General features: G+C 37.7%; 1 protein-coding gene across 3 annotated transcripts in view; it reads right to left on the bottom strand.

Moving 5' to 3' along the window:
• STK24 (serine/threonine kinase 24) overlaps positions 1-13,064 on the bottom strand; it is a 54,009-nt gene that overhangs the window by 18,527 nt on the left and 22,418 nt on the right. Inside the window, exon 1 of one of the 3 annotated variants that reach the window (XM_042043463.1) lies at positions 8,341-8,370. The exons of the other annotated variants lie outside the window; for them this stretch is intronic. Within the exon in view, the coding sequence (XP_041899397.1) occupies positions 8,341-8,355 (15 nt within the window). The 5' untranslated portion in view covers positions 8,356-8,370. Of the gene's footprint in view, positions 1-8,340; positions 8,371-13,064 lie in introns of those variants that run through there. 3 annotated transcript variants of the gene reach the window in all.

The following is a 13,064-nucleotide window of genomic DNA, read 5'->3' as shown; positions in this document are numbered from 1 at the left end:
ACACAGTCTTGTTAAAAATATTTTAAGAGAGCCAGAAACACGTTTTTTAGGAAGAAAGACTAATTTAAAAATATAATCTATCTCAGTATCTACAGACAACATCCTGATAGTGCTTACTTACTGCAGACATCACAAATATTCCAAGAACTGTAACTCATCTTGACAGAGTCCCTTACAGTACTGAAATACTTGTTTTTCTGCTAAAAGTTTTTCGTATTTTTCCTGTCCATTCAAGGCTCCAGGTCCTAGCAGTTCCAGAACAAGAACATTTCTGAGACGTGTCTTATAGTGAGTCATCCTAAACTTGATCAAAATGTTGTGTTTATATTTTGGTTCAGTCTGATAAAATGTGATTAAAGCTACATGAAATTTCCTGAATATTCAAAACTTGCACTTCATTTTAACAGTAACTTAAACACAAACATGTCAACTGCATCACTACGTCCTAGTTCTCTGGAAATGCCCGCATGGGAAAGAACAAGGTAAAGGAAGCAAATAAACCCCTTGACCCAAATATCCACACCACCTCACCTAGAGGTCAACAAGAGATGCATCTTCCCTTTTCTACTATCTCAATTATCTCATGGATTTCAAGAGCTAACAACTTGAAATAAGATATAATTTCCCAAAAGAGGAACTCTCTAGAATGCTAGGTACCAAATTCTCCAGCTGAAAACTAGAAATTAGAGGTAGAAAATAACTAACAAAAATATTTAAGAATGTAATTTTAATTACATAGTAACACAATTGTACAACACAATTACACTACTACACGTTATATTACTCATAGTCCTTTAAAATAATCATTTATCATTTCAGTTATTTTTCTAGTTCAATTACTCTTTGCTCTTGAAAATTTCATCATCTGCTGCCTGAGGCCACATGTCTGAATTTACAATACAAAAGCCATTGATCCAGTAAACTCAGTAATTCTACATTTTAAAACAAGTGACGTATGGAAATACAGTTAAAACACACACACACACACACAACTGTATCTGTATCCCAGTGCAAAGCTAAATAATAGCAATCTATTACAATTATGGCATCTTTTTATCTGGACCCTTATATTCAAAGTTATTTTCAATTCTCTATGGTCCCCCCTTGCCTCAGAAGTATTACTGAACTTCATTGACGGTTTTGGGGTTTTATTTTTAAAGTTTTCATCATTCATATGAAGTATCTGAACACATTCATATGATGTACCCAAATAGATTTAATTACTATGGTAGCAAATCTTACTACCACCTTTCCATAATTCTTGCTGGAATTTTTTTTTTAGCTTTTTTATACAGAATCTGCATACACTGCTTAACAAGAAGATGCAAATAAATCCGTTTGGTGAGACAGCTGTAATGAATTTCTCAATATGTATTTCATCTTAGAACCAACAAGCTATATATACCAATTTTATGTCTGTGGGGGCTTGGATACTAGGTATCCCCCAAAAGCACTCTGTCACTTCCTTTCTCACATGGATATGGGAGAGAGAATACCGCAAAAGGTTCATGGGGTGAGGTAAGAACAGGGAGAGAATAATCTCCAGTTGCCCTCATGGGCGAAGCAGACTAAAACTGGGGACATCATTTTAGTTTATTACCAGCAAACCAGAGTAGGATAATAACAAATAAAACCAAATCTTAAAACCCCTTCCCCCTGGCCCCTTCTTCGTGGGCTTGAATTTCACTTCTAATTTTCTCCACCTCTTCCCCACAGTGGAACAGGGAGATGAGTAATGGGGATTGTGGTCAGCTCATCACACATTGTCTCTGCCACTCCTTCCTCCTCAGAGGGAGGACTCCTCACGCTTCTCCCCTGCATCCACAGGAGACAGTCCTTCATGGACTTCTCCAAGGTGAGTCCAAGGCTGCACTTCTTCATGACCAGCTCCAGTGTGGGTCCCTCCTATGGGGTGCTGTCCTTAGGAGACAGCCTATGGGTCTCCCACAGGGTCACAACTCCTGTCAAACCTGCTCCAGAGTGGGCTCATCTCTTCATAAGGCCAGAGGTCCTGCCAGGAGTCTGCTCCAGTGTGAGCTTCCCACAGGGTCCCAGTCTAACTCGGGCACATCCCTGTGTGGGTGGTGTGGGTCTCCTCCATGGGCTGCAGGTGGATCTCTGCACTCCCACTGAATCTCCATGGGCTGCAGTGCCACAGCTCTCGCACCATGCTGTGCACCAGGGGCTGCAGGGGAATCTCAGCTCCAGCACTCAGAGCACCTCCTCCCCCCCTTCTCCACTGACCTTGGTGTTTGCAGAGCTGTTCCTCTCACTTACTCTCACTCCTCTCTCCAGCTGCAGTTGTGCAGTTTTTTTCCTCCCTTCTTAAATGTGTTATCCCAAAGGCACTGCCATAGTCGCTTACAGGCTCAGCTTTGGCCAGCAGCACATCCGTCCTGGAGCCAGCTGGCACTGGCTCTACGGGACTTGGGGAAAGCTTCCAGCAGCTTCTCACAGAAGCTGCCCCTGTGGCCCCCCCACTACCAAAACGTGGGCATGCAAACCAGAGAGAATGCCTTCTAACAACAGCACAAGGCCAGCGCAGCACTACTATTGACTTTGGCATCACCACAGCAACGGGCCTCCTTCTTTCCTGAGTATCTCTGGCATGCTTCACATTCCCCAACACCTATTGTCACTTTGCTTTTTAAAGCTGCCCAAATTCTTTTTTTTGCTTGAACTTCTCACCCTCTTCGGTATATATTCCCCTTTTCTCACAAACAGAACTCCAAAAGCACTAAATTTTCTTCCATAGCCTAGATTAGTAATTATATATTACACGTAACCACTTATACTTTCAAGAAGATGATACATTTATATCCTGACACTAGCAACATTCAGCGCTCCATTTCAAGATCTGAAAAAAGACCAGTTTTCTTCTTTTAAGCATCAGCCACAACACAGCATTGAATCTTCTTCAAAATACATGAAGCCATGGTGAGTCAACCATCCAAATTTAGGATTATTATTTCTCTATAAACTTAGATGAGCAGATTAATGAGGGCACATGGAACATTTCCTTTTTCACAGCAAGAACAAGAGGTTTTCCTCTGACACCATGAAACTGAGGAAAGGAACAGCTTTGGAATCTAGAAGAAGCTCTGTTAAGAGTTTCTGTAGATCATTTCCAAACTACGGTTGCTCTTCTCGAGGTCTGACTTCTGATTTTAACTCTGGAACCACAGAAAACCTTACAGCAGCAACTTCAGCTCTAATGAAGTTTCCTTTATCAAGTTACATCTATACCATGAAAGTACTTGCAAAATAAGTGCAGACACAGTAGGTAAAGAATTTCTAGTAAGTAAAAATCAAAGACTGTACACTGGAGAAAAGGCCATCCACCAAAAAACTCCTACAGAGTCTCAAAGGTACATTTTAAACTGAAATTTGAGGAGTACAGAAGACTTACAGAAACAAGTAATCAAGTTTAACATGTTTGTTTGTAAGTCCTTACAAAGTTAAAAAAAATCTGAATAAACATGGGAGAGGCCTACCTTCAGAGATGCTTTGTATTTCTTTTATGTGAAGAACATACACATTTCTTAGCACAATGATATTATACAGGAGAGACCAAGCTAAAGCAATCAACAAAAGCATGTACTGAGGAAATTGTTTCTAAATCTCCTTTCTTGTGCGAAGGAGAGACTGCAGAGGAAAATCTAACACAATCACAAAAGAGAAGGACTGGAAGGACTCTGAAGTAAGTGCACTGAATGACCTGTGCAATTTGAAAACTGTAGTAATAACAGTAAGCATGTTTGTTTTAAAGTGAAATAAAATCTCCCCACACCTATTGTGAGAAAGAGAATTTCCCAACCTGAACTCACTGTGAGAAAAGGTATTTCCCACCTTAAATTTATGGTACACAATTAGCACCAGAACAAAGTGTATTTATAAACATGTGTAAAAAGCTTGTTTAGTTATGGACACAAGCCATGTCCAAATTCCACTGAGAATCTCTATTTGCAAGCATTTAAATATATATGAACAATTACAAGCTAGAAATAATATATCCGATTGACATAACATAATATATTTTCTAAGTTGATCTATATACAGAAATTTTACCATCACTGGATTAGGAGAAAAACACAGAATATTGAAAAACTAGAAGACACAACCTCAAGTGATCTGAAAAGAACAAACTAGTACCAAAACTGATATTCACTGCACAACATGATGTAAGATAATTTGTTTAATAAACATTTCAGTTATGCCAAAGTAATAAGGGCCAGGAAAAGACTCTGATATTTAAGTACTGGTATAAATTTAGTATTAATATTCATAATTCTCCAAGCATAAGAAACCAGATTAAAAGAACCTTGAAACACACAATGCACACAACAGGGTAACTTTTCTAAATTGCATTCCTGGTACAAGTTGTTACCATTACATGGAGATTTGTCTTCTGTAACTTTGTATTTAAAAACCCATAGAAGCCTGACACATGTAGCAATCAAGTTTTTTAAATCCTCACATACTAATTCTTAAATGCTTGACTTGAAAAACAAGATGCAGACATCATGGATCTTGTCTTCCATATCTACTTTAAGCCACCTTTCCAACTGATTCCCTCCATTTTTGAAAGAAAGAAGGATATTTTCAGGATCTATTCACCCTTGTGCTTTTAACTGCATCTGAAGTCGCTGCTGTTCGTCAAAGCCACCAGGTGGCAGAATCATGTAATGCCAAAGATGCTTCCATCCACCCCACACCCCCCAAAAAAGAAGGGCCTGCCCCAAAACAAGCCATGTAACCCACCGAAGAAGCACAAAACTACCTGTCTAAAATGAATCTGAAAACATTTATCACTCCGATACCCTTCATAACAAGAGGAAGAATGATTAACCAGAGAAATATATCTTAAAGGATATGATAATTCATATACCTGAATTCTTCAAAGTGCCTTCCTTTCCTCACAGTCATCAAGCACAGCTTCAGGCACCATCTTATTTATTCACCCTCTCCTTTCAATATCAAGTCACAACTGTAGCCACTATGTCATTATACAAGATGAAGAACCCCGGTATTTGAGCTCTCATTATTTATTAACACACATGGATATTGGGAGATTACATACAAAGATACAGATCAAGCACAAAAAAATTACATTTGGTATGATGCCATAAATGATGCATTCCGCCAGCGACAGGAAATGGCATTTACATACTTGTGGTTCCTGCTCCCAAAACTTTCCACAACACTAAAGGTCACCAACTGTCTCAAATCTGAAAACATGTATCAAGAAGTACCAAGACCTCCAAAATATTGTAAATGTCCTTTCCCTGGAGCTCATACTATCATAACAAATAATACACATACAAGAAAATAATTATTTAAGGCTTTAGAGAGGACACCTATGAGTTGATGTATTGCCATTAGATCCTTGAAATTCATCGGGATTTGCAAACTTTCCAACAGCTGACTGTTCAATTTGTAGACCCACAGATTATTATTAGAACAGATACCAACTGCCAAAACTGAGTTCTTCAGGAGTAACTACAGGGTGGCTATTACTGTTATTCAGCAAATGAACAATTTTGCTAAGGAATACAATTCAGATCTACCTCATGGCCTCAATTCTTGTCATTTTTTGACTAATTATAAATGTTACATATATATATATACACACACATATTATATATTTTTGGCTCAATTTACATCTAATCAGAACTACACTCAGTGCTGCCATATGTTGACAGCATAGAATGAGGAGTGTAACACTATCTGCTCTTTCATTCCATTCTTCTAAGTACACAATCCTTGGAAAGGGACAGAAGGCAAGCAATGCATCTCTGAACTTCCAGCAGCCTATCCAGATGCCAGTCTGATTGCTCAATGCCATAGAATAACTCTTTCAACAGGCAGCAAGGATGTGACAAAGGATAGAATCACTGATATCAAAAGTCAGATACTCAAATTAAGTTTCTCCAAAATTCGAACACTACAGGTACCCAATTCTGTTAGTGTAAGTAGTAAATAAAGTCCTTTCCACTGCAAATGGACAGATCACTCCTATTATTCCAAAATTACAGTCCTATGGCTGTTTAACAGCTATCAGGGAAAGGCTATAATGCTTTCAAAAGTTTTTGGAATTGTCTTCACAGAAGACAAAGACAGAAAAAAATACCTTTTATGCTAACACACATCTTTCTAAGACAGTATAGTTTGTTCTTGAAGGCAATCTCAGTAAGCACTGTATTTTTTTCTCCATATCTGAAAGAACAGAAATTTTTTAGCCTCATTAACAAGGAGTAAGAATACCACCATTATTCCAACACTTCCTATGGAGCACAGAGTTCCACAGTGCAGCTAATCCTTTACTTGAACTTTTCTTTGACAATCTAATCATCTGCTAATGTTCTTTCATCTAATTCCTACTACTACAACAACATGAAATTATATAGATCGGTGTTTTATTTGAAAGCTATTTGCTTATGTTATTACAGATTTCATTAAGCAAAACCAAACTCTAGTATTTTCTAAAGACACTTGTTTCAAAGCACTTGAAAGTCAGATGGCATGGAAAGATGATTGTTGGTTTCAAAGAACAAGAGAAACTATTTTATGAGATAATGACACTACACATACAAAGGTTTTCTTCTTGGCCACCAAAGACATTCTCTGGATAAACTGTCCTCTCCCTCTCCACCCTGACACAACTAACAATTCATGTCTTAGAGCAGAATCTTCAAGTACTGTCCTGTTTTCTTAGAAAGGTAAAAAATTACTGAAACACCAACAGACACCATGAATTAGTTATCTTTAACCTTGCAAATTAATATACCACCTAGGGGTTTTGAGGTGTTAGAGGACCAAGAGCAGATGCTATGAAATACAGATTAACTATTAATCAAGAAAGTATGACTAATGATCTTGCCATTCCAAAGTAGATCATCTCGTATACTACTAAAGAAAACAGTTTAAATTGATTTTGCTTTCTAAATGAAAGAGTTCTACTATCAATTTGAAAGGCTCCAAAGAGAAAGAATGTTGCTTTGAACATCAGCTTTCTCCAGGAAAAACTGACAATAACAGTAACTAGATTCACCTTTAAAAGGAATTCTTTAAGTATTTCATGAATTCCAGAGCCTCCAAATAATATAACACTTTCTGCCTATAGCTAGGTGTCTCATTTTACCAGAAGCAATGTCCATCAACAGACACTTTTAGACTAGAAAGCGGTCTAGCAATTCTCAGTCCTGTTTCTACTCTTCCTTGCTGAATTTCTAGAGAAGCAGGCATAAGACCAAATTTATTTAAAAATATCCCCCCACAAAAAACCAAACCAACCAAACAACAACAACAAAAATCAAACAAAACCCCCCCCCAAAAAAACCCCACAAACAAAATCACCTCCACTTTCACTGACAGTAAAAGGCAGACCAAATGAAGGAAAGGAAAGTTGCCTTTGTTTCCTTCTCATCTGCTCACAGGGAGGGCAATCCATTAATAAACTACATCTGTAATATAGTTTGTCTTAAAGGAAGAGAATGAACCCAGTAATATTTACTGCAGTGCACTACTGCTCATGCCAGCACATTCAGTAATGTCTTGTAGAGATAAGAAAGACGTGTCAGAATAATTCCCAGCAAAAGATCTGTAGTCTTCTAAAAGATTCCTTCTTTGAAGTTGAATTTTTTTTTGCCTTTTTGAACACCAGAAGAAGACGTATAGAAATAAGACACTGTGATAAGATTGCATATTAAGAAAAAAATCTCAAATTCCTAGAGTTAAATAATGTAAGAAGTGTAGAAGATTACAAAAGAAAATTTTCCAGCAAAACTAAGGAAGCTGACTACTGTAAAAGAATCATAGAATAATCTGAGGAATAAAACCACCAAACACAAAAAAAATCCTCCAACCAATAAAAACCAACAACCAAGCTTCGTTTGAACACAGTCAAGCAAAACTCAAGCTGATTTGATCTATCAGCAAAGTCAGGACCTATAAACATTTTAATTATTCAGAATATCCATGGGCAAATCTCTTCCCCATATGTAAGTGTAGAATTAGGCATGATGTTATTTTCCAGGGCAATTCACTTCTTTACTACCTCAATATATTTAAGTTACAATCTACAGAACCTTTATGCTTATGTGGTAGAGCCCAGTAAGAATGGCTAGATGGCGGGTATTAAAAGTGCTCTACATAATCAGATACCTCTTATTTAGGTTTAAAGAAGTCAGTCCAACAGCTAAGTAATATACTCTCATCATAGATGGAAAAAACAAGGCAAAATTTTACAGGACTTACTAATAGATAAAGCTTAAATGGTCTGAGTGCCAACTATACTCTCCAAATCCACCCCCCCTTCAAAAAAAAAAAAAAAATTAGTACCTGTTCAGCAAACATATGAACATCTTCACTAATGCCCAAATATTCCCACTAAAAGAAAAGAAAAAAACCAACACAGCAAAACCCCTAGACGGTTCTTCCTTATGATGCCAGTCATATTCTTAGTTTTCATATATAAGAATATACTGGAATATACTATAATATATATATATATATATACATATATAAAATATACATGATATATATAATATACTGGAATAAGAATGTGAAAAGAAAGATCTAGAGCTGAGTATTCATACAATTCACCTGATTTAGGTGGAGAAGGGGTGGAAGTCACTCCTTGAAAGTCGGCTTTTACAAAAAAATAAATTTTAAAAAGCTACCATGGGCATTTTGTGTTTAAATTTATGATATCAAAGTAAACTTCTGTTTATTTTAAATTGCTTTCTCCACTAAATTACTTTTCCATAGGCATTTGGAAGACTGTGCTTCATGTAGGTAGCATCTCTAACATGGAAAAATAATTCCTAAGGACATATTTCCCTCAAGGAGAGTAAAATCCAGTAATTTATTTCTACAGAACTTTTCTGGAATAATGCTCACTAGAAATTCAAGCACACAAAGACTTGGGTGGAAATCATCTGGATATAAAGCGATAATTCAGAAATCTATTTTAAAAACAGGTTTAAAACTGTGCTAAGTAAGCAGTGCTTGGTTTTGATTTCTTTTTGTTCTTCCTCCAACTTTAACCTTAACAGTCATGAATTGAGAAAAGCTCAAGTTTGAACCTCATCCAAAATATGAAAACAAAAAACTAAGGGAATGATGGGAGCATATGTCTGAGTTATACCCCAGAAGTGTAACATATCTTTTTCCCTTCCACTGGGGGCACATTCTTAGGCAAATCGACAGCGACAGACAACTTTGGGAATCTTAAGGGGGCTGCAACCAGCAGATTAGACCCCATAGATTTCTTAAAAAAATTGTCACGAAGGAGCCATGAATGATGGCAATGCTATAGTAAAGAATATTACCTCGCTGGGGTGCAGGACTGACAAGTATTTTGGCTGGGGAGCATTTCTGAGGCGCTTACCTCCTTTGAAGTCTCTTGGCGTCAGGATGAATGCTAGCTGTCCTGGGGCTGCCATCCCTTTGAGGGGAGGGAGATACAGATGAGCCCAAAGGTTCTCTTCTAAACACAAGTCCTTACTGCAAGCTGGCCAAAAGGTCCCTGCAATCAAAGAAATCATTGTGGTTTTGCATGTGGCGCATTTATGTCCTTTAATCAAGGTTTGTCAGCCATCTAACATGTTCAACCACGAAGGAAAAAATAAAGGCATCTGCTGGGTAGCCAATGCAGAACAGAAACTAAGTAAAGAACTGTTCATTCCAGTTTGGACTCTGTGAAGTCCATGAAAAACACAGGTAACATGACACTTCAGACTAAGCAGAACCACCTCAGTACACAGTATTTTATGCATGAATACATGTATAAAAAAAGCTGTTTGCCTTTGGAATCATTCTCCAATGCTCTGAAACTCCTGCCTTCTTCAGGTCTCAAGAAAAAATGTCACATTTTAATTCCTAGACATACATACTAGTCAAGTCTACTATCTAATGCAGCAGACACGTTTCAACAATTACCTCTTGCAATCACTACAGTAGTATACAATTAATCTTTAAATGCATCCCTTTTGCCATAAGCTAGTTGTAATAGGGCTTGCAGAGCCGCTTGCTTGGAAAAAAACCCACAACAATGAATGTTCTATCACAGTGCTGAATAAAGATTCCTTCTGCAGGGCATTTAGCAGACTTTTGTGTTTGCATGCCAACATGCTAAAGCCACAAGCTCCATGTTTTCCGTAGTGTGAGTCATCTCTAACAGTGTCCATATTCACAGCCTCCTTGGCACATTTCCTGGGCACATGCCCTTCACCATAGAAATGATTCTTTATAGCCCAGCTGTCACAAGCCTAGGCATGTCATATTAAGCACATGATTTCCCAGAGCTGCAAACTAGTGGGCGATCTGGATTTATAACTTCTACCAAAGTATATTATAGTAGAAGCATATAGACACATATTTCTTGAACTGGCTGCTCTTAGCCAGCAAATGCAAGAAACTTGGACAACAACAGAACAACAGCACACATTTCACTCATAAAGGAATGGGTAACCACTACTTTGGAACACTAAGTGTACACGAACCCATACTCTTCCTATTCCCACCTGCCTACAGCCACTTTCCCCTTCCTCGCTTCATAACACATTGGTGGAAGAGTAAAAAATCCTGTCCCTTACAGCCACTATCCTTTTAACTTACATTTTTTATTCTTAGTGGAGCTGATAAGAATCATCCTTCCCTTCCCTGTCCACCAGGCAAATAACTACTTCATAACCGTATCTACCAAGGCATTGCCTTATGGGGGGGGGGGGGGAACCTAACTACTAACTGGGGTAGATCTTTTCCCAGGAAATCCACTTACAGAGACACAGAAAGATTAATGAGTGACTTACGTGGTCCTATGGCAATCCCAACAGACCATCTACTCACCTCTTATGAATAGTCACCAAGAAGGCAAGAAATACAAAAATGTAACCCTTAATCAAAGCTCCAAATGGAACTGAATTTTACTGAGTGAATCTGGTTATTGATGAACTGTACAAGGTCCCAAAACGGAAAATTGGAAGCAAAAGCAAATAAAGAAATTGGAACCAAAAGTAAATCAGCATTAGTTTACAGAATTCTTTATCTCTGTCTATCTTAAACCTTCTTCACTGGAGTAGTTCACATCAATAGGACACAGGGGGTTTATAATTACTCCCTCCTCTATACCAGAAAAAAACTTCCAACAGCAAATACGAGGCACACAAACCCCTTCTCCATTGCCCAAAATCACTTGCTCTAATGCTTACATCTGTTCCTGTTTAGCCGTTACATCAAATTAAATTCAAAATTCAAGTTACAGATCAGATTTACTTCATAGGTCATTGATTTAATCCCTTTTTTACCACTTACCACAATTTCCAACATCTTTTGCACTCCTGCTCTGCAGCCTATCAAGCTATAACCCTCTTTTCCTACCCCTTTTGCATTCACATGCTACTAAATTCCACTACTCCCTTTACAGAACACACATAGGCCAATCCTTCTTCAAAACTCTTACTACTAATGGAGTTGTACACATGTATCAACACTACAATAGCTCAGGATGTTCAAGTCAGATTTCTGTCAAGCTCATCATTTCAGTCCCTGAAAAACATTTTTCTGGAAACCCTTTATTATTTTCCACTTTTTGCCTTTACAAATTTTACCCTGACTCTAGTTACTGGTAAAAACACCTTCTATTCACATAAATAATTTCCATACTGCCTTCCTCTTTTATGTTTTTGTTTTGTTCTTACAATTTGCTGTTTCAAGGAACTGTTGAAGGAAGCAGAAAGGGAGAAAGCTCCGTACCTCCATATGATCATTTTTATCCCAACAGTTACGCAACAGCTTAGAATTTAATAGTATAATGAAAGAACCTTAAGAACTTGTTTGAAAACACTGGCTACTGAATACAAGAACTGCAATGTTTTAGAACTAATACATTCCTTAAACCTATTCACTGGGAAACTTCCCTTTTGAAGTTCAGTATTTCTGAGTCTAACCAACTTTTTCCAAATAACAGTTTCTGAGAGTTCAACACTCAAACATTTAAAAATGCTTACCAACACACTCTGCAACATGCCATAATGTTCCCTTAAGTGTAAAGAACATGACTCTTCTGCTTTTATACAACTATGTGCATACAGACCACATGGACACTTAGAGTAAGAAATTTGACCCAAAATTTGTATAAATGCCAAAGTATACTTAAGTAAAAGAAAGTTATCTGAGCAATATAGACTATCTAACATTCACATTAAAAATGCAACAAAAACATAATAACTGTGTAAGTGCACCAGATTATGACAGAGGTAGGTAAAGAAGTTTTCAACCAAAATGTTTTAGAGGTTCATGAGAACATCAGATTAATAGACTGGCAGCCACCTGATGGCAGGACTAACCACATTCTAGATGACAAGCTTTGTGCCAGGAAGTCTATCTGAGAAAAAAATGGGGAACCAGCCCACAGAACTAATGCACCTAAGCCTGGGCATAAATACATACACACTCTCTCTTTTTTCAGCTCTACAGTTGGCTGATGGAAGAAGCTTCATAAACAATGTATTGGCAGTGGTCTTGCATAAAACTTTAGACTAATCTGAACCATCAGTGTACAATGCTCTAATCCTTAAGATAAAAGACTTAAAAATATAAATAAAAAAGAGGTGATTAGTCCCCTGCCTACTCAGTGAGCTGAATCACTTTACTGAAAGTTCCAACAGCCCCTGTGACTACTTGCAAGGACCTCCCCTTTGCAGCAACAAGCTTGCATCTCAATGCCATATTAATACTCTTTTTAATTATTTCAGCAACAAGGGTAGCAGTTAACACACAAGTTACAGAAGGACATTTGACACAAGATTACATATGGTTAGAAAGCAATGCTATGTCATCCTGATCTGTATGGCCAAAATAATACAGGGCTTCATGTTACAGCTAATCTAGAAGCAAGCCATTACCAAAAACTGTGGTCCTTTTCTCTCCCCCCACCTCCCAGTTTTTAGGCCACTCGAGTCTACCATTTTTTAAATTATTTTTTTTTGCACCTGACCTAGCAGTTCTGTAGATACAGGTCAGAACTGGCTGATTGGTTAGTGTTTGGGGTTTGCTCTTTT

Source organism: Corvus kubaryi, unplaced genomic scaffold, assembly GCF_017639235.1.
Source record: "Corvus kubaryi isolate FWS band 111438036 unplaced genomic scaffold, C.kubaryi_AGA036_p1.0 133, whole genome shotgun sequence".
NCBI classification, from domain to species: domain Eukaryota; kingdom Metazoa; phylum Chordata; class Aves; order Passeriformes; family Corvidae; genus Corvus; species Corvus kubaryi.
Note: the sequence above shows the minus strand (reverse complement) of the source record. Positions and strands in the feature narration are given on the sequence as shown.